Raw genomic sequence first — 23,856 nt, 5'->3', positions numbered from 1 at the left:
GAAGGGGCAGCTCCCAATTTGTTACAGGTGGGGAGGTAACCAGTCCGGCCGCTGGGGAGGGCAGTGGGTAGAATTTATAAAAAATTTTAGGTGGTCCCATCTCCTGGCCCAGGTATTCTTTTTATTTTATTTATTTTGAAGTAGGCTCCATACCTGGCATGGAGCCCCACGCTGGGCTTGAACTCACAACCCTAAGATCAAAACCTGAGCTGAGATCAAGAGTCACAGGGTTGACCGGCTGAGTCACCCCGGCACCCCTCCTGACCCAGCTGTTCTAGCTGGGAGTACTTCTCTTTCCCCACCCACACCCTGTTGCTCCGCAGTATCGCTTGCTCTGTGGCATGAACTGGCGGTAGGTGCATTGAGAATGTCAAGTGTCTGCTGTCGTCTCTCCGGATCACTTACAAACGGAGGAACGTTACTAACCTCGCCGTGACTGACATCGTGCTTTGCCATACGGAGCTGGAGCAGGATCTGTGGTTGGGAGCCGGTGGAACTAGTGCTGGGTCTCAGGTCTTCCCTCACTGGCAGTGATGACATTTGCACGAGTTGTCAGGGGTGGAGGGGGCTCCTGCAGAATGAGGCGGAGAGGACAGGGTTCCGCCCAGTCCCAGTCCAGGTTCCGTATTTATTTGTCTTGAAGTAAAACCCTGGCCTCCTAAAAATAAAAAAATAAAAAAAAAATGCAGGGGAAAATGGATTTTTTAATTCATGTATGCATTTGGAAGGGAGCTCATTTAGCCAACTGGCAGACGCAGCTGGTAAGATAAGTGGTGGTGTATCGATGCAGTGTCACACAACTCAGGTTCCAGAAAAATGTCATTTTGTCATGTGGTTTTCTTGCAAGTCTGCTGCATAGCTCTAGCTCCAAACACTTGAGAGCTTTTATCTTAAAAAAAAAAAAAAAAAAACAGACCAAACCTCTTTTTCATTGTGCTGAAGGCAGAACAATGTATTGTTTTGGTGGCGGCTTCGAACATTTATAAACAGAGGCTTTGCTTCACATGCAGTAGCGTGGTGTTTGCTACTTAGATCTTTTTTAGATAGAGGCAGGAAAGTAATTAAGAAGTTGGACACTTGCCAGTTTACATATGGGGCTCGTTTAGAATATTATCGCCAGTGTTGGTGTGCCAAATTGCAGGGTTGTTTAGGAAAAGCAAGAAGGAAGGAGGAATGCGCATCAAAGGCGGAGTGTGGAAGAGCGGCCGCTGTGTGCATGCGGCCGGGCACTGCGTTCTTCTTCTTCCGGCTGACTTTCAGGACAGCAGAAGAGGGGCCCTGGTGCTCCGTGCAGCTGGTCCTCAAGTGCAAACGTTGGTGACAGTCGAAAGAATTTAAAGAGGAAGAAAGATCGGTTTAGTGTCAGCTGCAATTAGATAATCAGAGCTTCCAGATCCCCTTTGTGGGCGCCTCCCCCTCGCCGAAGGGGATGAATCGGACACCTCCCCGAGCGGAAAGGGCACGGCTGGCCCCTGCCCCGCGGGCGCCCGCAGGTTGCCGGGCCCGGCCGGCGGGGGAGTCCGCTGGCGGCGCCCCAGCGGGAGGCTCCTGCGGCGCGCGGCCGACATGGTGGAGCTGCGCGTCCCGCCCGGCTCGCCAGGTAGCGTCTTCCGCGGCCTCGGGCGGCCCCTGCCCCCGCAGATACCCCACCCCCGGCGGCTAGAGCAGGAGAGGGAGCGCGGCGGCCGCGGCCGCGGCGGGGGCTGGGGCTGGGGCTCCGCGGCCGGGCCCCTGGCCGTGGCTCCGCCTGGCTAAAATGGCGTCTTGGAAAGGAGCGGCCGGCCGGCGCGGGGCGGCCCCTCCGTCGCCGCTGCGGCGACCATGGCCGCGACCGGGATGGTGACCGCCGCCCTCCCTCGCCTCCGGAGCTCCCGGCGCGCCCTCCCCAAGCGCCAAGCGGGCGCCTTCTGCCCCTGGGTGCTGGGGCACTGCTGATAGGCCCCTGACCTGGAGGAAGCAAGCTCGGCCCCTGCTGCGTTGCAGAGAGCACAGGCCCCGATTCGGAGTCTGTGCGCCCTGAGTATTGTTTCCAGCAAACCTTTACTCCGGCCCGTGTTCAGAATTCCTTGCGGTTGTGGAGGTTGACAGATGAAATGTCTAGAGTCTGTCCCGCCTTGCAGTTCTGAATTCAAAGCGCTTTCTCCGCCAGGTTCTCGCACACGTGAAACGCAGTGGAAGGGGAGGCATCTTTGCTTCTCAGAAGCTGGAAACAATTGTTAACATTTATCCCGCTTCTTGAAAGAAGTGGCAGGAAACTTGTGTTATTGCTTAGCGTTAGGAGACGCATCTCAACTAGGGGAAAGTATTTGGAACCACTTTGTATAACGTATGCTTTGCTGTTTCATCATTTCAGTCCAGGGCTGGTGGGTGCAAACAATGAGCTCCGCGCTCGGGTTGTTGTTGGTGCTAATTCAGCATCCTGCACAGTTCCAGCAAGCCCTGTCCGCAAGTCCCTGTCAGACGAATTTGATACCTCGTTAAAATTTTGCCTACTCCAGCTTCTGGAAGCTCTTTGTTAAATACTTTTCCTTGAGATTTTAATCTTTATATGGCAACATTTTGGAACTTGAAAAAAAAAACTTTTCTCTTTAAATCATGCTATTGTGTAATCCTTTTTGAATTAATCACTTAAGACAGTTATGTTACTTAGATTTTTATAGAGATACGTGTTTTTAGGATGTGTAGACCATTTAAGTAGCAGAAGAAAAGAGAATTTAACATAATACACAAACCTCATTACTTTTTTCTTTTCAAGGCTTTTTTTGGGGGGGGGGATCATTTTGGTAGTAGAATGGCGGAGCAGAAGGAGCACTAGACGCAGCTTTCAGTCCGGTCCTTACTGTTTATTAGTTATTAACACCTTTTCTGAGTTTGACGTCGCTGAGCCTCTGTTTCCCCATCTGTAAAATGGACATAATTTTGTTAGAGTTCAGTTGATGCATTGTGGTGGAGATACTTCAGGATTTCAAAGTGTCGTGTCACGTCTGATAGACAGGACAGCCCCGTTTTATAAACTCTCCCGGACTTGTTGCGTATTACCAGTATGGGTTTTAGCCTTTCAGAGCTCCTGGGTTGTGCAGGAGAATCTAGAGCAGTTGTATGGGAATTCAGTCTTGGTTTATTTCAGAGTTTTCATTCATTTCGGAGTGCTTGCTCCTGCAAATAAGTCATTTCACAAAAATTTTCCCCCATGGTTTCTTTTAAACTAGGACTAAAACAGGGACTGGTGAATTGATAACACAGTCAAGAGACTTTGGTTAATGCAAAGTGTGTTCTTCAAATAGTGTCAGAGTCATAACGTTCTCTTAGGAAGAGTGGTATACCTTAAACATAAAAACAATAATGATCTTTGAAATTCTCATTTTTGGAATAAATTCTCCTATCAGAATATGTTGTGATGGTGGTAGATGGTGCTGGTGACGAAGGTGGCGGTGGTGACGAGTGTGGCAGTGGTGACGGTGCCGATGGTGCTGGTGATGAGGGTGGTGGTGACAGTGAGGAGGGGGAGGTGGAGAGAGACATTTTGGGGTTCCCTGGAACAGAGCTGCTCAAACCATGCCCTTCAGAGACCCACGGAAGACTTGAAAGGAGTCTGAGTGGGGAGGAGACAGTGGGGAGTGGATGCAGCCCTAATCGTCCACAGCGGCCCTGGGGTTAACACCTCTGTGTGCTGGCAGCATCAGCTCTGCTGTCCGAGTTCCGTTGCTTGGGCGGTGTCTGCCACGGCGCTAAGACGCCTGTGCTGAGCGGCACTTCCAAACCCACTTGAGCCCGTTTCTGAAAGCCATCACCATTGCATTAAAATCACAACTTTCTGCTTTAGCTTTTGAGACCTTTCGAGGTTTCAAATACATTTTTATGTTCAAACTATTATTTTTTAAAGATTTTACTTACGTATTTATTTGAGAGAGAGAGCACACAAGCAGGGGCAGGCGGATAGAGAGGGAGAGGCAGGCTTCCTGCTGAGCGGGGAGCCAGAGGACTCGGGCTCAGTCCCAGGACCCTGATCAGGACCGGAGCCAAAGGCAGACGCTTAACCCACTGAGGCCCCCAGGTGCCCCTCAAACTATTACATTTTCAATTATTAGAGTGATAGGACACGACTGTTTCTCATTGTTAAACTTCTTGAGCAGGAAAAACAAATGACAAAACAAGACACAAGTGAAAGAAGGGGCCTAAGGACGAACTGAGGCGCGGGGCGGAGCCTGCCTGGGTCACGCTGTCCTGACCCCAGCCTGGGGCTCTCTTTGCAGAGTGTTCCTGGGGCACCAAGAACGTACGGGTAGGCCCGAATCAGACGTGCAGCACCACGCGCTGAAGAACTTTTACTGTTCATCTCTGAGCAGTGCCCACAGAAGTACCTAAAGTACTGGAGGTCTGAGAGTTTGATCACGATGAAAACCATCATAGTAACTGTCTCTCTCACTTTTTTCCTTACCCACTGTTTCGTTACAACTGAAAACATTTAAATAGAAACCTAGATTTAGTAGTTCACAGAGTACGTAATAAACCATTGATAAAAGAGCAGCAGATTACCCAGTTAGTCTCATTTTCAGCCCTTCTGAAGAGTTCCATGTATAAGGATCGCCAGTCTTTGCGGTCTGGAGGACAGAAGCCCTTGTTTCAAAGTGGACACAGGCATTTCCATGCAGCGGTGAGAACCAAGCTTCTTGGGACCCCCCCTAGTAGCAGTGTCACCTCCCCTTTGTCGCCGCCTTGCCAGAGCACAGGGCCACGTGCCGTTCAGCAGAACACCTTTACTGAGACATTTCTTCATCTGCTTTCATCTCTCCCGTCCTTTTGCTCTTCTCCCCTAGTCGTCTTGCTCCCTTTTGCCCCTCCCCACTGTTCATCCCAAGTTCTAGAGCATTCGCCTCACCTCTGAGTTCCGAGCACTTGTCTCCTGGCCCTCACCACTTGCAGACATGTTCTTGATTTTGAGGAAAAGGGTACTGCTCAGTAACAGTGTCCAGATTTCTCAGCGCCTGTTAGATACCGCTCCCACTTGACTGGGGTGTCGAGGAGGGTGCCAGGCCTAGAGAAGAGACCGGAGTGGCAGTAAGGGCCTTTTAAGGATCTAGATAAAGCACCTGCAGTGCTGGGCTAGTCCACACACAGATCGGAGGGGGCGGGCAAACCCTGTGCTCAGGAGCTGAAACCCTCACATCTGAGCTTCTGGCTCATTTCTCACAGGACCTTGGAGCAGATCTGCCAGCACCTCCTCTCCCCAGCCCTCCCTCCCGAGAACTGTTACCCCAGTACTCCCGAGCTCAGTGGTTGGAACGACCATCCACTCAGGGCCCAAACCCCAGATCTGGGCATCACTCTTGAATCCTCCCCACCTGCTCCGCACATGTCCCATCTTTCACCAGGTCCTGTGAATTCTGCCACCTGAATATCACGCCATCTCCATCTCTCCCACAGCAGGGCCTTCGGATTACATTATCATTGCCATCTTAGCCTCAACTACGGCCACCGAAGTGGGGACTAGAGAAAAATTAGCATTCATATTTATTTTTCAATATAAAAAGTAAGGAAGGAATTCTGACATTCTAATATTAATTCTACAGCCTGATGTATGTATCTTCTGCTGGTCTCCCAGTTCTGGGTCCCAGGTGTCATACACAGGCATACTGTGGTCTCCTGCCGGGGAGGGGGGCGGGGGGGTTTCATGGCAGGAAGGACTGTCTGAGGGCCGCGCTCATTCCTTCTTGCCCTGTGTGTTCCATGCCAGGGACCACTCGTGTGGGCTCAGTTGTGTTTTCAAAGGCCTGACGGCCTTAGCAGTGCTGGTGTCTGGGGAGGAGGGGACTAAATGGGTTGTCTCCTGGCAAAGCAATTGGCTTTCTGTCAGAGGTAACTCTGTTATCAGAACACCTGGGCGGCTCCATCCATGAAGCATCTGCCTTCTGCTCAGGTCATGATCCCATGGTGCGGGATCCAGTCCCACATCAGGCTCCCTGGGAGCCTGCTTCTCCCTCTGCCTCCCGCTTCTCCTGCTCTGCTCTGCTCTCCTTGAGCAGAGCAGACGGGGGCGCCTGGCTGGCTTGGCTGGAAGAGCGCAGTCCTGTGCTAGCTTGCTCTGACAAACAAACAAATAAAATCTTTAAAAAAAAAAAAAAAAAGATAACTCCGGTATCTCTAACAGGGGCTGGGTGTTCCAAACTTGCTAATGTATAGAAAATGAGAACTTTTATTTTTAACAAAAAATACAGGAGAGATGCTTTACTAATCTTTGCTGTATGTGATCTGGGCTTCCTGTTGGTCATCCTGTATGGGTCTCGTCCCACAAGTGTGCTTGTTTGTTTATTTTGTTGGGGCAGCATTTGAAAATAAATTGCAGATACCATAACCCTTAATATACACCTGTATACAAAGATGTACAATTGTAGTATGGTCATATAAAAGACAAATTAGGAAATTTAACTTTGGTATAATCCTATTATCTAATATTAAATGTAATACATTTAAATTTCACCAGTTGACCCAAATAATACTCTTGATAGCAGTTTAATTGTCTCTATATTTATTATTATTATTATTTTAAGATTTTATTTATTTATTTGACGGACAGAGATCACAGGTAGGCAGAGAGGCAGGCAGAGAGAGAGGAGGAAGCAGGCTCCCTGCAGAGCAGAGAGCCCAATGTGGGGCTCGATCCCAGGACCCTGGGATCAGGGCCTGAGCTGAAGGCAGAGGCTTTAACCTACTGAGCCACCCAGGCGCCCCTATATTTATTATTTTTTTAAAAGATTTTTCTTTTTTAAGATTTTATTTATTTATTTGTCAGAGAGAGAGAGAGTGAGAGCGAACACAGGCAGACAGAGTGGAAGGCAGAGGCAGAGGGAGAAGCAGGCTCCCTGCGGAGCAAGGAGCCCGATGTGGGACTCGATCCCAGGACGCTGGGATCATGACCTGAGCCGAAGGCAGCTGCTTAACCAACTGAGCCACCCAGGCGTCCTTAAAAGATTTTTTATTTACTTATTTGACAGGCAGAGATCACAAGTGGGCAGAGAGGCAGGCAGAGAGAGAGAGGAGGAAGCAGGCTCCCTGCTGAGCAGAGAGCCCGATGTGGGGCTCGATCCCAGGACCCTGAGACCATGACCTGAGCCGAAGGCAGAGGCTTAACCCACTGAGCCACCCAGGGATCCCTCTATATTTATTTTTAAGTTTTATTTGTTTAGTAATCGCTGAGCCCAGCATGGGACTCAAGGTCACACCCCCAAGATGAGGAGTCGCACGCTCTTCCAGCCAAGCCAGCCAGGAGCCCCCGTCTGTGCTTGCTGGCCCCACCTCCACACTCGGAAAGGAAAATGATAGGGTGCGCTACCTTGGAATTGTTTCTGACAGTGACCAGTAGCTCAGCGTGCTGTATAGTGCCTGGCTTTGTCTTTTTTTTTTCATTCTTGATTTTCAGAGAAATAACTAAAACATGCCTGGGGAAAGAGGGCTTTTTTTTTTTTTTTTTTTTAAGAGGGCTTTTAAATGGTAGAATAAACACAAGAATACCTTCTGTTTGCTTTTTTTACATTTTAAGCACTTCCTATTTCTGCGCACTGCCCCTGAATTAATATTTGGGGACCTACTTTATTTTGATGTTGAAGAACCACAGAAGTAAGAAACAGAAGAACAACTGACATAGGGAAAGGAGGAGGAAGGTGTAGCGGTGCCCAGTGACGGCAGGACAGACGTTAAATATCAGCCGCAGATGATACTGTCCTGTGGACAGGAGGTCGCCAGGAGCCCGCAGCTTCTCCAGGACCCCGGGAGAGACCGCGCAGGTGGAGCAGGCGGGCACATGACTGACTGCGCAGCAGTTCACTTTGTTTTAAGTAAAATGTCATTGTTTCTTTTTCAAAAGAAACTGTAGATTTGTAGCATCATTTACCACTTCAACTGAATGTAGACTGTATCTAAACTTGATTTCACTGGCGATGGTGCGTCAGCTGCTCCGCTAAAAACTGGAGGGGAAAAAACGGGCAGCCCTTACCTTGTCCGAGTTTACAGCCAAGAGGGAGAGGCAGGCCGTCACACGAATGGAGAGCGCACACCAAAATGTGTGCCCTGCGGGGAGAAGGAGCTTGTCTGTCCTGTTCGACACCGTGTCCCCAACATGGAGCCCGTAGGCTGGAGGCACCCCGTGATAGCTGCCGTCTAAACCCGGGATTGGCAAGCCATGGCCCGCAAGCCAGATCCAGCCTGCCGCCTGCTTTTGTGAATAAAGTCGGGCTGGGACACAGCCATACTCATTCATTGACAACGTATTCTCTATGACGGCGCTTGCCCCACAGTGACGGGATTGACTAGTAGTTTCTGAGACCATCTGGCCCGCAGAGCCTAAAATATTTACTATCTGGCCCTTTACAGAAAGTGTCTGCCAACCCCTGGTCTAAATGAAGTAAAAGCAGAGGCAGACTGTTAGGATGACTGTGGCAGGGGTCCCCAGCACGGGGCGGCAGGTGGGGGAGCTGCTCAGATGAAGTGTCTGCCACGTAGCGACAACAGAGTAGCCGTCACGTCCAGGTCGGGGACGCCGCTGCCGAGCCCTGTGGCCAGGGGAGCCCTGCGCAGACGGCACCTAGAGGAGCTGGCCTGAGCGCCGAGAGGGGAAGGACGATGGGAAGTGAGGTCCCCAGAGAGAATCGAGCCTGGGGCTGCTTACAGGAGCAAAGAAACCCATGAGGTGTTCAGGCACCGTGATCTGCCGCGTCCGGCTGTGCGCTTGGAAGGTGCACCTGTAGCGTGCCCTGGAGGGGAACACGGGGGGGGGGGGGGGATGAGGACGCTGCCGAGAGCTGCTGTAACAGTCCAGTCAGGAGGTGGGGGAGCTCCGGTCGGGGGTGTCCACAGGGAGCTTTTGTTTCTCTCTCTCTCTCTCTAAGATTTATTCATTGCAGGTAATCTGTGCACCCACCACGGGGCTCAGACTTCCAACCCTGAGATCAAGAGTCAGGTACTCTTCCAACCGAGCCAGCCAGGTGCCCCTCTGTTTCTCATTTTTAAATGGAAGATTCTGGAGCCATTCAGTATTAAACTCACAGGCATGACTTGATCCTGCCCTTGTATTGTTTCAGATAGTGAGCACGTCTGTAGAAGCGACTGTCCTTCGTGCCCACACTGCCGCGTTGGGGCTAGTCCTGCCCCACACTGGGAGGAGTGGGCGCCAGCAGGAGCCTTCTCACCACGGCGATCGCTTCTTGTTTGTTAGAGACGGTCCATGCTGCACTGGCCCCTCTCGTGCCCCAGCTACAGCTTGGCGTTGTTACTGGTTTTTATCCTAATGACTGGGGTTTTTTGGGAAATTTGAGATTTTTTAGTTTACGTAAATGAAAACATTATCTATCTCACATGATTATCTCAATTCCAGTGTTAGCCTTTGGTCCTTGGCCCTTTGCTGCTCTTACAAAGATCTCAAGGGAAAGAAGGGTCTGTGAAAGTGCAGAATTCTGGTTTGATCGGCACTAGCTGCTTCCTGCCTGTAGAGAAGTTCATAAATTGCTTTTTCTTACAGATTGTTATATAGTTCTGAATGTAAAGATCTAGAGTGATTTATTTTTCTCCTAAGCAGCAACATTGCCCTATAATTTATCATCTCGCAGTGTCTAAAATTAAGTGTTTTGGAGGAGCACCTAAGTGGCTCAGTAAGTTAAGTGTCCAGCTCTTGGTTTGGGCTCAGGTTATGATCTCAGGGTCCTGGGACCGAGCCCTGAGCATCAGGCTTTGAGCTCCATGGGGAACCTGCTTGAGGTTTTCTTTCTCTCCATCTGCTCCTCCCTCCCAATAAATAAATAAATAAATCTTTTTAAAAGGTTTTGAAAAAAAATAAATGTTTTGGCCATTTGTATTCCTATTTCTTATTTACAGTTTCAGACTTTGATTATAAATATTTATAGGAAAGTCCAAAACAAAATCATCTGAGTAGCAGGATGGCATATGTTAGAAACGTTCTACAATATTTATTGAAAACTCACTGTGTTTTTTGGTTGTTTATTTCCAGACAGTGTAGTTCCTTGTCTTTGACTCTGTTCATTTCAACAGAATAAATTAAACAGTTTTATTATTAAAGTATCTTTGCTTTACATGTGAAAAGAAGCTCAACATTACTAATTATTAAGCAGATGCAAATCCAAGTCTCAGCACAATGCCGCTTCCCAGCCGTTCGGGTGGCTGCTGTTCCAACAGAAGGTAACAGGTCTGGTCGAGGGTGTAGAGCAACGGCGGTGGGGAGCTGCTTCCCCCTCTCCCTCTGCCTGCTGCTCTGCTTACTTGTGATCTCTCTCTCTCTGTCAGATAAATAAATAAAATCTTTAAAAAGAAAAAAAGGGGCGTGTGGAGCAAATGGAGCCCCTGTGTCCTGCTGTTAGCAATCCTTGCCGAGCCGCAGCTATGGTGGGAAACAGTATGGCAGTTGCTCAAAAGATTAAACCTAGATTTACCGTATGATCCGGCCGTGCCACTTCTGGGGATGCACCCAGAAGAACTGCAAGCAGCAACTGGAACGGACACTTGCATACGGCTGTTTACGGCAGCGCCATTCACAACAGCCGGAAGGTGGAAGCAGCCCGCGGTGTCCGCGGAGGAGGGGCCGGTGAACACGGCGCGGTGTATTCATGCAGTAGAATGTTGCTCAGCCTGAAAAAGGAGGAAGGGGGTTCTGACACCTGCTGCAATGTGGATGGACCTTGAGAACTGAGAGAAGTAAGCCAGACGGAAAAGGACAAATAGTGGTCGATTCTGTTTATAAGAAGTACGTGGAATAGGGTCACAGTGTCACCAGAGCCTGGGAGGGGGCAAGAGGCGAGAGGACATCTTGTGTGATAGGTTACGCCTTCAGGTTGGGCTGATGGATATAGCACTGATGCTTGTACAGCGTGAATGTACTTGAACCCACTGAATCGTGTACTCACAAAGGGCTAAGATGGGAAATGTGTATTTTACCACAATAAAAAGAAATCTTTGCTCTGATATTGGGGTTGAGACTGAACATGCCAGCTTTGTGGCTCGGTACTTCCGTGTGTGAGTCTCCTGTCACCGTGGAGGGTACGGCTACTCTAGATATCATCCGGTCTACAGCTGAAACCTTAGGGCTTATATAGTCCATCTCTGTGGAGCGGAGAAGGGACAAGGCCTTGTTCGGATAGCGAGCGCCTTTAGCTGGCGCTCAGCTTGGGTTCCATACGTGTACATTCTTGGGTTGGTCCAGAAATCCCATGCTGGCTGGCTGCCGTGCAGCAGACACGATGGCCGCAGAGCTGTGCTCCAGGGCTCCCTTCAGAATGCCACTGCACCCGGTGGCCAGACTGGGCTTTCATCCCACCGCGTCTCCTTGCACGTGTGAAGTTCGCACACATTTCTGACCGTGCAGGTTTGACCGCTTCTCTTCCATACATCCCTGTGGCGAGGAGCACTGGTGCTTTGCTTGGGTCCCTTTTGGGATTCCTTTCTGTCATTTTGATACCACAATGAAGCATTTAACTTTTTTCAATTTTTTGATACATGTTTAAAATAGAAGAAACTATGCAAAAACTAGTGTAACTGAATCCAAGGTACACATGTAACAGTCTTTTGTCAAGTTTGCTTCATATCTCTTAGAAATGATTCAGATGTTCCTCAGTCACATTTTCGTCTCCCCCGAAAGGAATCCCAGGCCTCACGTTTCAGTGTGAGTGACATCTCGCAGTGTTCAAGTGCGTTTCCCAATTACTGATGAGATCGGTTATTATTTCGTGTGTTAGCGGCCGACAAGGACCTCTTCTCCGGATTGCCTCTTTCTGTTGTTTTTCCTGCCCTTGTTGGGTTTTAGTCTTGTTCTTATTGAATTGTAGGGATTTTTTTTAACAAGATTTTATTTATTTATTTGACAGAGATCACAAGTAGGCAGAGAGGCAGGCAGGGAGAGAGAGGGGGAAGCAGGCTCTCCAAGGAGCAGAGAGCCTGATGTGGGGTCAATCCCAGGACCCTGGGATCATGACCTGAGCCAAAGGCAGAGGCTTAACCCACTGAGCCACCCAGGCACCCCGAATTGTAGGGATTCTTCATTCTTTATTCTGTTCTCTTTTCTTCCTGTCTGTGGCTTGTTTTTGTTTTTTGTTTGTTTGTTTTTTTAAGCTTCCTTTATATGATATCTGCTGTCATACGGTGGTTTTTAGATGAACAGAGTCAAATTTATCAACTCCTTAGGATGATAAGTGTCCCACGTCCTAGAAATGGCCTCCTGTATTTCCTTATTGAGCTTAAGGAAGTCTTGCTATTGTGACTAGGTCTTTAATCCATGTAGAGCTGATTTTTCTTTATGATTGGAGGCAGGGATCTGATTTTTTCCATATGGCTAGCCACTTGTTCCGATAGCATTTATTAGCTGGTCCTTCCTTTCTCCACTGGCTTGTGATGCTGTCCTTCGTATCCAAGCACGCAAAAATATATATTTCAAACCTGATACATAAGCGAGTATGAGTCCAGCAGATTGGGGGCTGAGCAGCAGATAAAAGGCATTCCACACAAACCCTCTAGACCATCAAGAGAGAGCTGATTCCTTTGCATAGGGACCTATTATGGAATAGAAAAAATAATAATACATATTCGAAAGGTACACCAGGAATGCATTGGTAAGCCAGGTTAGAGACCTCCTGCTGTCTGGGTGTGGGCTGCGGTGAGTACTGTCCTAGGTGTGTCCTGTCCCCGAGGGAAGCAGGGCTGTTGCGAGAGTGCACTCTGGGAGGTTTGCTGGTAACATTCCATATTCCATAGTCTCTGGTTTTTTAACTTGGTCTGATTTTCTGCCTTACATGATGAGGGGCACATTGACCTCTTTGAATTTGTTATTACAGAAGCTAGTTTTAGTAGCACATACAAAACTTAGTGAGATCATGACCTGAGCTGAAAACAAGAGTTGATGACCCAGGCACCCCTCCTCTGCACATTTTTAATCAGATTATTTGGGTTTCTTGGTGTTGAGTTGTGCTGGTTCTGCATATATTTTGAATATTAACACCTTGTCAGCTATGTCATTTGCAAATACTTTCTCTCATTTAGTAGCTTGCCTTTTTGTCTTATTGGTGGTTTCCTTTGCTGCACACCTAGAGCAAAATTCTGAATTCATTACATCCCTTTTAAACCTTTTTTTTTTTTTTTTTAAGATTGAAGTTGTCACTAGGATGTTCTTTGTAGCTATAGTGATCATTCTTTACACACTTCCGCTGTTTCTCTTTTAACTCCAGTAAACTTTAAAAGAGGCTTTCTGTTGGAAACCCAGTTTTACTTCCCAGGAGTAAAATTTTTCTTATTAAAAATGTGAGGAAAACATAATGAAGAAAAGGTTCTAAAAGAGAAGAAATATTTTATTGCAGTTATCTGTACATCGTACTGTTCGAAGAAACCATCAAGGATTTCTAAGCTGTGTGAATTTGTTGTATGCGTAGGTTAAATCAATTTTTTTATGTTTTATTTAGTTCGGAGTGATCCATACTTCAGATAGAGTCTGCTGGAAACTCATTGGACTATAAGTTGGATTGCAGTGTTAGAAATAGTCAAATAACTAGAAATCCTAGGAAATAAAATGCAGATGGCAAATACTGGATTCTTTGAAAGGATCATAAGGGTGAAATCAAATGACTGCTAGAATGGAAGATAGTGCATCACATCGCTCTAGGGTCCCCAGTGCGCAGACTGTGGAGGGAGGAGATGGAGAGCAAGGGGAGAGGGTCCCCAGAGTTCTTATTTGTGTTCAGTAATGGCAAACTGTGATTGCTGGTGATGACAGAGAAGTAATAGAAATGTAATGAAATGTCTTAACCCTCCGTACTCCCGATAACGTAAGATAGCATTTTCTAATGCCTCTTCTCTCCCTGTGGCCCTCATCCCCAAAATACTGCTTCTCTTACATGGTTCTGCACTGTGTTTACCGTTGTTTTCTACTAAGTGAGCCGTGTAGCTGTACTGTGCCGTAGCTCCGGTTGGAGTTCTGGAAGGGAACTACGGATGGTACTTAAGAAGCCCCGTGCTCGTGGTGTCCCTGCAGTCCGGGTGTGTTCAGGTGCGGCTCAGCCACATCAGTGTCCTACCTGGGGCGGTCCTGCCACGTGGCTTCCTTTCCTGCAGATGGCTTTCAGGGACACTCACATGCTCACGTGCACCATGAGTCTCCTCAGGAGGGACAATGGTATGGGGTAGTGGTAAGGGTTAATACCATTCTAGAAACACAAGCTCTTTTTTAAACAGGAACTTACTATGAAGGCAGGTAACTTTTTTCCTAAGTCATTTTTTCACATTTGTCAGTCAGCATTGAACCTGGAAATAAGGATCTTCCCCCAAAGACTAATTCACAGTGGATCCATTGACAAGTGGGAGAAAGATCTAATTCTGAATGTGTTTCGTGTTTTTCAGATCTCAGTCACGGCGGGTTGGCAGATCACTATGAAAGCCCCCACTGGGGACAGCAGCCCACGTACAGAGGTGAAGCCGGCAGCAGCTGGGAGAAAGTGATCAGAGACAGGACTGACAAGGAGGCGTGGCCTTCCATCACAGGAGCGGAGACGGACTCTGCCTCAGAATGTACTACAGACACTGACTCTGCCTCCAACTGTGGCTCAGAGAACAGTAGCATGGCTACGGGGAGTGCCCAGGGCACCTTCACCGGCCACAGCAAGAAGACTAATGGCAACAACGGCCCCAACGGCGCGCTCGTCCAAAGCCCTTCTAACCCGAGCGCCCTCGGAGCGGGCGGCGCCGGCGGTAATGGAAATGGAGCCAGAGTGTGGGCCGTAGCCACAGGCTCCAGCTCCGGCCCGGCTCACTGCTCTCTCAGCGGTGGGGATGGAAAAGTGGACAACATGATCGGAGAGGGGAGAAGTCAGAATTGCTGGGGTGCTTCCAACTCCAACGCAGGCATTAATCTTAACCTTAACCCTAATGCCAACCCAGCCGCCTGGCCTGTACTTGGACATGAAGGAACTGTGGCGACAGGCAACCCTTCCAGTATTTGCAGTCCGGTCAGTGCCATAGGTCAAAATACGGGCAACCAGAACGGGAACCCAACAGGCACTTTAGGTGCTTGGGGAAACTTGCTGCCGCAAGAGAGCACAGAACCACAAACATCCACTTCTCAGAATGTGTCTTTCAGCGTACAACCTCAGAACCTTAACACTGATGGACCAAATAACACTAACCCCGTGAACTCTTCACCAAACCCTGTCAATGCAATGCAGACCAACGGACTGCCAAACTGGGGCATGGCTGTGGGCGTGGGGGCCATGGTCCCGCCTCACCTGCACGGCCTTCCGGGTGCTAGCGGACCATCCGTTTCTCAAGGCAGCGGGAGCGGTGCTGAAGGAATCAGCAGTTCGGTGTGGGGACTGTCCCCAGGTAACCCTGCCCCAGGAAGTGGCAATTCTGGGTTCGGTCAGGGGAATGGAGACACTGTGAACTCAGCATTGAGTGCTAAACAAAATGGATCCAGCAGTGCTGTGCAGAAGGAAGGAAGCGGAGGAAGCGCCTGGGACTCGGGCCCTCCTGCCGGCCCTGGGCTCCTCGCCTGGGGACGGGGCAGTGGCAACAGCAGCGGCGTCAGTCATATCCATTCGGGAGCTTGGGGCCACCCCAGCCGGAGCACCTCTAATGGTGTGAATGGGGAATGGGGCAAGCCCCCAAACCAGCATTCCAACAGCGACGTCAGTGGGAAAGGGTCAGCGACGTGGGACAGTCCGAGCGCTAGCAGCCAGAATCCTGCCGTGCAGCCCGGCAGTGAGCACATGAACTCTTGGGCCAAAGCGGCGTCTTCTGGAACGACAGCCAGTGAAGGAAGCAGCGACGGCTCTGGCAGTCGCAGCGAAGGAAGCTCGGGGCGGGAAGGAGCGGAAGGCCGGAGGCGGGATAAAGGGATGATAGACCAAGGGCACCTCCAGTTGCCAAGGAACGATCTTGACCCAAGAGTTCTGTCTAATACTGGTTGGGGACAGACTCCAGTAAAGCAAAACACTGCCTGGGAATTTGAAGAGTCCCCTAGGTCTGAGAGAAAAAATGACAATGGGACAGAGGCCTGGGGCTGTGCCGCTACTCAGCCTTCAAACTCAGGGGGGAAGAGTGACGGGTCCATCGTGAACAGTACAAATACCTCTTCAGTGTCCGGGTGGGCCAGCGCGCCGCCGGCTGCTGCGCCAGCAAGCACAGGCTGGGGAGACGGCAGCAGCAAAGCGCCCAGTGGCCCAGGGGTTTGGGGGGACTCGATAAGCTCTACTGCTGTCAGTAATGCTGCTGCCGCCACCAAGGGTGGCCATGCTTGGAGTGGGACCGTAAATCAGGAGGACAAGTCGCCTACCTGGGGGGAGCCTCAGAAACCCAAATCTCAGAACTGGGGAGATGGACAAAAATCTAATCCGGCCTGGAGTGCAGGAGGGGGAGACTGGGCCGATTCGTCTTCTGTCCTCGGACACTTGGGGGACGGGAAGAAGAATGGCTCTGGCTGGGATGCTGACGGTAACCGGTCCGGCTCTGGCTGGAACGATGCGCCCAGGTCCGGGCCCGGTGGCTGGGGTAACAGCACACACACAAAGGGGAACCCAGGGTCAAACTGGGGCGAGTCTTTAAAACCCGGTCCCCAGCAGACCTGGGCGGGCAAACCCCAAGACAACAGTGTGAGTAACTGGGGAGGAGCCGCTTCCGTGAAACAGACCGGAACCGGCTGGATCGGGGGGCCGGTCCCCGTCACACAGAAGGACGGCAGCGAGGCCACGGGCTGGGAGGAACCTTCTCCGCCGTCCATTCGGCGCAAAATGGAAATCGATGACGGGACCTCAGCTTGGGGCGACCCGAGCAGCTACCACAACAAGACTGTGAACATGTGGGATAGGAACAACCCAGGCCTGCAGAGCAGTGCCACAGCCGCCGCAGCCTCCGCCCCCGCGAGCAGCAGCGCGGACGTGGCCGAGACGCCGCCGCCGCACCCGGCCAGCGTCCAGCTCAGTCGGTCGCCGCTGCTCGGCCCAGGTACGGGGACACTTAGGGAACTTTCGCGGTTCAAAAGATCATTTGCTCTCATTACATACATACGCACGCTTCAGTGGGGTTTTCATACAGCGAAAGACATTAATTTCCATGCCCTTCACCTTGTGGTGCTGTGTTCAACTGTTACCCCAAGAGAATAAAGACAGGAGGATTCTCTGATAGCTTTCCACCCAGAAAGGAAGGATTTTCGGTACTTCCAGTGTTGAGGAGGGTAGAGAAGAGATGAATCCTCTTTAGGAAAGATTGGCGACCATTGTGTTGGCTGGTGTTTCCTTAACAAAAGTCTTCGTTTCCTTCTGGGCTGAGCCAGTGGTCCTCCTGCCTGGCTCGGTGAGAAGTGCTAGGGAGCTTAGGGGCTGGGGAGCCAATCGCCAGGACTTCTGGTGTCACTGGCCTGCGGGGCGGCCCCTGTGCGGGTGGCTTCAGGGCTCCGTGGGCCTTCCTGATGTGTGGGTTGGTGCTGAAATGGAACCATTCGTGTAGTGAGAGTGGCATTACACAATATGAGTCGTGCTGTGAGTCCAGCTGGGAGATAAATCCTAAAATTAGACTAAAACTTGGGTCTTGAGTTCCTGTTTTGTGCAAGGCACTCTGCTGGATGCTGTAGCGGAAAAGAGTCTTCCCAGACCAGACCAGAATCTTCCCGCGGGGCTCATGGGTGGTGACAAAATACACATGCAGCGTGCCCCAGCTGGGCTGTGCAGTAGGAGCTGACAGCAGCCCCACTTTCTGCCTGGGAATCGGCTCCTGACGTGGCGGTCTCACTGTGCTCTGGGCGAGAAGTGGGCTCACCGAATCACACGGTGCTGGGTGCAGAAGAACCAGAAGGAGAATCCAGTCCCAGTGAGGACATCAAGCTTGGGCCTTCCTCCCCCATCTCCTTTGCCCACACAGCTAGAGGCTGCTACGTCAAGGCCCATCCCAGCCAGTGCCAGGGAGGCCGCCTCCTGCCCAACGCCCTTCTTTCCTGGGCACTCCGGCTGTCGTGGGCCTGATCATCAGCTTCCTGCCGATGTCTGTAGTTGCTTGTGTAGTGTCCTCTGGGATCCTATGAAGCAAGGCTAAGCTGCTTGTCCCATGTTGCAGGATTTCGGACAGCGGCACGTAGTCATCGTGACCCGCTCTCCAGAAGACACTCCCAGCTCCTCGCCACTGTTCCTCCTTGTCCCGGTTTTAAGTCCTTCTTGTTGTCCTCTGGAAAAGCCATGGCTTGTGAGGGTCTTTGTGCCCAGAACTGACATCACTGGTTTCCAAGTATGGTTTTAACAAGTACAGAAGTAGTCGAGGCTGTAAGTTCCTTCTCTCCTAAAACTTCTACCCCCAATTCTGAGTTGCCCTTAGCCCTTCTGAGCCACACCTCACTATTTGTCCTAAACTCAGTCTAGAATCTGAAGTTTTTCTTTCCGTTAAGACAGCTATGAAGCCCTTCCTTGCTCAGGACTATTCATGTGCACTTGGTCACTTGGTGTCCCAAGTGTAGAACTTGGGCCCTGGCAAAGTTTTGCATTCCAGTCCCCCAGCCTGTCGAAATCTTTCTGTACCCTGATCTGTAATCACCATATAAGCTATTCCTTCAGTTTTCCTACCGTCCCTAAATTTTTATAAACATGCCGTGAAGACAGGACTAAGGACAGAGTCCTTCCTGCAAGGTCACTCAGTCACCTCATGTATGGAACTACATTTGCATCCAAAATCCAACCTACAAGGGAGTCTGGCAAGCGACGTGTTTTAGCTATGGGCCTCGGTAATATGGGAAGGCTCTTAGACGGCCGTCGAACAGATGCTGAGTGCTCGCTGCCTCTGTCACGGGCTGAGATGTGGGTGAAAATCATTATTCTGACCATCGAACATCACTCGTACAGGTATGAATAAAGAACAATTGGTGCGCCCCCAGCGCCAGAGCTCTGTCGGAGGCCCAGTTGAGGCTGGTCACTTCCATTCCCCTGGCTCCTACCTCCCAGCCGCCTCAGTCCCAGGATTTCTGATCACCCAGCAGAGCCCCGTAGTCAGTAAGGGTTAGTAAGGAACTCCAGGGCTCTTGTACCCATCTGTGTTAATGCTTCTAGAACCGGTACCTTCATCCTTTTATTAGGCATACACTCATGTGAAATAAATCATTGAATGCCACTGTGTGCCAGGAAGAGGACACAGAGGCTCAGGATAGAATAATGCAGAGGACAGGAGTTCTGCCCTCTTTAAACCTCCATGTGGACAGAAAGGCAAGTATCTGGACAAAAAGAAGTCCAGAGGGAAACCAGTGGTTGGGGTAAGTGTTAGGGTGACTGGAAGGCCTTACGGAGAGAAGCTGGAAATTGGGCAAGGCCTTTTAGGCCTTTGAAAGAGCTGGATTGTATTCAGAGGAGAGAGGCCGGTGAGTTTTTGTGATTTGGTTCACGAAATTTGTTTTTTAAGATTGATTTGTTTGAGAGAGAGAGAGAGAGAGAACGTGCATGAGCCGTGGGGAGAGGAGCAGGAGGAGAGGGAAAGCCTGTCTAAGCAGACTCTGCATGGAGCCTGACACAAGCCTGACACACGACCTGAGCTGAAACCAAGAGTCGGACACCTAACCGCCAGAGCCACCCAGGCGCCCTCAGTGAGGGGTTTTCAACAAATCGGTTGCTCAGACTGACTTGTAGAATCATTCCAACCATAAAATTAAGAATGGGTCAGTGGGAAGCAAAACCGGAGAGGCTTTGCTCAGCCATGCTCAGCCAGTGTCTTGATGCTGATGGTGGCCCTGGATTGGGACAGTGGCAGGCCCTGGAGACAGAGGTAGACAGACAGAGGAGACGGAGCTGCTACAGAGAGAGCAGAAAGGCTTGGAAAGGGTGTGCAAGCAAAGAAGGAGGGTGAGCAGAGAGGGTTCAGGGCTGGGGAGAGTGGGCCCTTGAGCAGGTCACTCGCTGACTCCCGCAGGAGCACAGCAGGGCCACCTGGCCCTTGGCGGTGAAACCGAGGTGGCAATAGAGGCCAGCCTCAGCCAGAGCTGGGGCTGGAGGTGCAGCTGTGGGAGAGCAGCGGGGAGTAGAGGCAGGATCGGGAGTAGAGACTTCATTTAAGACAGAGTTGGGAGCCTGTTTAAAGGCTGGAGCGTCACCTGGGGGCTCAGTCAGTTGAGCATCGACACTTGGTTTCAGCTCAGGCCATGATCTCAGGGTCACGAGATCAAGCCCCACATTGGGCTCCCTGCTCAGTGTGAGGTCTCCTTGGGATCCTTTCTGCCCTCCCCCCACTTCCATCCGTGGGGGCTGCTTCTCTCTCTCTCTCTTTCTCTCTCTCTCTCAAAATCTGTTTTAAAAATGCTAGAAAGGAGCCAGTAGAGAGGGAGAATTATGCAGAGGGAGGGATCCCTACTTCTAGCCGAGAGGAGTGCTTCCCCCAATTTGTACAGGAGGCCGGGGTGTCTGTGGCCAAAGGGTGACAGGGTGTCTGTAGCCCAGGGTGCTGGGCTTCTTGTTCTCTGAGTGTCAAGGATACCAGTCTTGCGTACAGAGGGGGCGGGCAGGAGCAGCGGTGCGAGCAGAGGTGAAGTTTGCATTAGCCACGTACGAAATGGAGCAGAGGGCTTACGAGGGGTCCCCCGAAGGGCTGCTGGAGACTGTCCAGGATCCAGACGTCCCAGTTGCGCAGGAGATACACATTCATTTATCCAGCATGTGGTCAGTAGGACCCACTATATGCCAGGCAGCTCTCTGGTTTGGAGGACAGCAGGGAGCAGAGCAGGCAGAACCCCTCTTCTGGTGGGGGTAACGATCCAGCAAGGGGGGCCCGGGCTTCATGGGTTACGAGGCACGTAGCGGTGTGGCGGTGAGGGTGCCGCAGGGAGGGGAGCCGGGCGGGGGCCTCCGGCGCGGAGGTGCTCATGCTGTCCGGTCTTCCCTGCGCGCCCTGAGCAGCCAGAGCAAAAGGAGGGCTGTCCCCACTCCTGAGTTCGGTTCGAACAGCACGGCCCTCCGGAGCCTCCCCTGGTCTGCCCGCTGGACGTGACTGCTCCAGCCTCCTTAGATGCCCGCCGTTGGTTCACTTTTACCTCTCCGAGCCACCGTGTTGGGAGTCCTTTATGGAGCGCAAGACTGTTGTAGCCTGTCCGTGTGCTTCTCCGTCCCTAAACCAAAGGTCAGAAACCTGGGGGTCCGTGGACCGCACCACATCCCACAAATGGGCCTCACTGGCCCATTTTATTCATGTGAATCAGCATTTTTAATGAAAATGTTTTCTAAAAATTCCAGATTCCTGGCTTCTTTTGGAAACCAGGAAGGCCTGACTCATTGGATTCGGACGGCAGCGGTCAGCCGACTGGCTGACTTTAAACGAGGCCTCTGCTTTCTAGTTTGCCGCACTGCCCACCGCCTCCCAGGGCAGCCCACCCTGAGGCTCGAGCAGAGCCACGGGTCATCAGGCTTGGGTTCCTGTTCTTTTTGAGTGGGCCTGGATGCGCTACGTGGCTGGCTGCCCGGGGACTGGAATTGGCGACTCCTGTTTTTCTTACTAAGACGTGACTAACACTTCTAAGCACGTGAACGTTTTACAGCGTGCTTGAGGGAATGAGGGGAAGTGAGAAGGAAGAAAGGTAATTCGTGCCGTAAATGAAGGGATATGGACACTGAGACGTGGTAACGTAGAACTCAGTGGTTTGATTAGCATTGCAGTAAAGGTCTACACCCAGCACTGAGGAGAATCGATGGTTACCAGTAGCCTTCATGTCCCTCCTCCCCAAGACTGTCTTCCGGAAATCCTCGCGCCCAGGGCAGTTCGTCCCAGGTCACAGTTTGAGCCCGTGGTGCTGCGCACCGTCTTCTGGAAAAGTTCCAGCCGCAACGTGCCCTTGTGCACTGTGGTCCGGGTGACAAATGTGGCCTGACAGTGCTTGGTGACCACACGCCTTTATCTTCACACATCCTCTTGTGTCACCCTAAGGCCCTCGGCCTCCGCCGGCAGAGGTTGAGTGGCTCACGGAGGGTGCGCACGTGGTGAGGTCCCAGATGTGTGACACACACCTTGCCTGCTACCGTCCCGCGTCGTGCGGCTGTAACACCCCGCAGAGACGGGAGCCGTGTCGCCGTATGATTTTTCCCCTCTCTGATATGCTGCTCTTCGAATCCACTCTTCCTGGCTTTTAGTGGACAAAGAAAGTGAGCTTTACCCTGGATAAAGGCATTCTTGTTCAGTTGCATGGGCCCAAGTCATTCCCTTTTGTATGAAAACATTTATAGATGATATTTTTAACAAACCGCGCATCTTATCACCGAGCGGGAAAGAAGGGAAGCGTGGTCCAGCCAACCCCGGTGTCTGTCTGTCTGCCTTGCTGCCGCTCCAGCCCTCGGGCCTATGCATGCAGTAGTGTGTCAGCCGCTGGGACCTCGGCTTTACTGCCTAACAGAGACAGAAAGTGAGACAGAGGTTTTCCATGGAGCTGGCCTGCGTGCAGGGTCTGCTGAGCTGAGTGTATGACGCTGTGGCGTCACTCCATGGCTCCACTGGGGCCCCAAGCAGCCGTGCTCAAGGGTGCTTCCTGCCCCACATCACCTGCAGTGTTCACGTCCCAGGTCTGGAGCAGGCACTTGTGCAATAAGAACAGAGCTCCTCGCCCTCGGGGGTCACGGGTGATAGAAGCCTGGCCCTTCGCAGCCTGGCAGACCGAGCCAGTGAAAACGTCAGCTCGTGGTCCTCCTTGTGGGCATGGGGACACCTGGTCAGCCGGGATCACTGATGGCAGCAGCAGTCCCAGCACCCGCCAGGCTGTGGGCTAGCTCATTGTGGCTTGAAGACTTGCGCGGACTGGTTTCCATGCGTCTGCTGGGTTTCTGCGCTCCCAGCGGAGCCACGCACCCGACTCGTGGATGACGTGCCTGCTCTTCATGAAGCTGTTCCGTCCCAGGAATTCTGTGATTGTGCTGTTGGCCTGGCTGGCGTCACCAAATTGGCACCTTTGTCAGAGTCCAGGCGTTCAGTTGTCGCTCATCACCACTGGTCTGCGGGGCACCTGGGGGTTCAGCCGGCGAAGCGTCTGACTCTTGTTCGCAGCAGGGGTCTTGATCTCAGGGTCATGAGTTCAGGCCCCGCTTTGGGGTCCATGCTGAGCATGCAACCTACTTCAAACAGACAAAAAACAGAACTCTCAGTATTGATCTCTGTCTTACAAAATATATTTCCTCACTTAACATTTGCGTGTGTGTGTCTGGTTTTAGAGAAGTGAATGCAATAAGACAGTCATTTTGTCCCATTCTTGTTACACTGGTATCAGTTCATTTTCTGATAAGCCTGAGGAAAACTGGTAGTAATTTAGGAAATGCAGTGTAGTTTCATAAGCTGGAGTATTTGGATCTCCTTCAGAGCAGGAGAAGCAGATGGAACGCCGTAATCTGGAGAAATGTTCCCGTGCCTGGCTTTTGGTCAGAGAGGGTGAACTGCCTGAGAGGGATTCCTGAAGCTGTTATTTTTTTTTTTTTAAGATTTTATTTATTTATTCGATAGAGATCACAGGTAGGCAGAGAGGCAGGAAGAGAGAGGGGGGAAGCAGGCTCCCCGCTGAGCAGAGAGCCCAATGCGGGGCTCGATCCCAGGACCCTGAGACCATGACCCGGGCCAGAGGCAGAGGCTCAACCCACTGAGCCACCCAGGTGCCCCACGTGAGGCTGTTATTAACATGGAGTGTCGGGTCGGGTACGACGGGACCACACAGTACCTGCTCCTTGACGTTGCCCCGGGGACCGTGGGAATGTGGGCTGGACGTGCAGGACCTGCTGACTTATGCCCTGATGTGCAAGGAGCCAACAAGCCTTGGAGAACCAGTGTGTGACTGTGACGGGTACTGGAGGTGTGGTGTGAAGTGAGCGTCGCATTTACTTCTGTTTCTAA

General features: G+C 51.2%; 1 protein-coding gene and 1 long non-coding RNA gene across 10 annotated transcripts in view; one reads left to right on the top strand and one right to left on the bottom strand.

Moving 5' to 3' along the window:
* The window catches only part of TNRC6C (trinucleotide repeat containing adaptor 6C), a 96,174-nt gene that overhangs the window by 26,052 nt on the left and 46,266 nt on the right, over positions 1-23,856 (top strand). For 5 of the 9 annotated variants that reach the window (XM_045085812.1, XM_045085811.1, XM_045085809.1 and 2 more), the window contains exons 1-2: positions 1,296-1,600; positions 14,383-16,980. In XM_045085812.1, the coding sequence (XP_044941747.1) occupies positions 1,567-1,600; positions 14,383-16,980 (2,632 nt within the window). In that variant the 5' untranslated portion in view covers positions 1,296-1,566. Of the gene's footprint in view, positions 1-1,295; positions 1,601-14,382; positions 16,981-23,856 lie in introns of those variants that run through there. The other 4 variants (XM_045085814.1, XM_004748809.3, XM_045085813.1 and 1 more) reach the window with 1 other exon arrangement.
* LOC106005476 lies at positions 687-4,838 on the bottom strand. Its single transcript, XR_001178844.2, has 4 exons — positions 4,537-4,838; positions 2,733-2,900; positions 2,039-2,203; positions 687-1,300 (listed from the first exon to the last, which is right to left on the bottom strand). It is a non-coding gene; the product is annotated as an uncharacterized LOC106005476 (long non-coding RNA).

The sequence above is a fragment of the Mustela putorius genome, unplaced genomic scaffold (genome assembly GCF_011764305.1).
Source record: "Mustela putorius furo isolate JIRA1106 unplaced genomic scaffold, ASM1176430v1.1 tig00000873_pilon_pilon_pilon, whole genome shotgun sequence".
NCBI classification, from domain to species: Eukaryota; Metazoa; Chordata; class Mammalia; order Carnivora; family Mustelidae; genus Mustela; species Mustela putorius.
The sequence above is the reverse complement of the archived record's forward strand: the minus strand, read 5'-3'. Positions and strand labels throughout refer to the sequence as shown.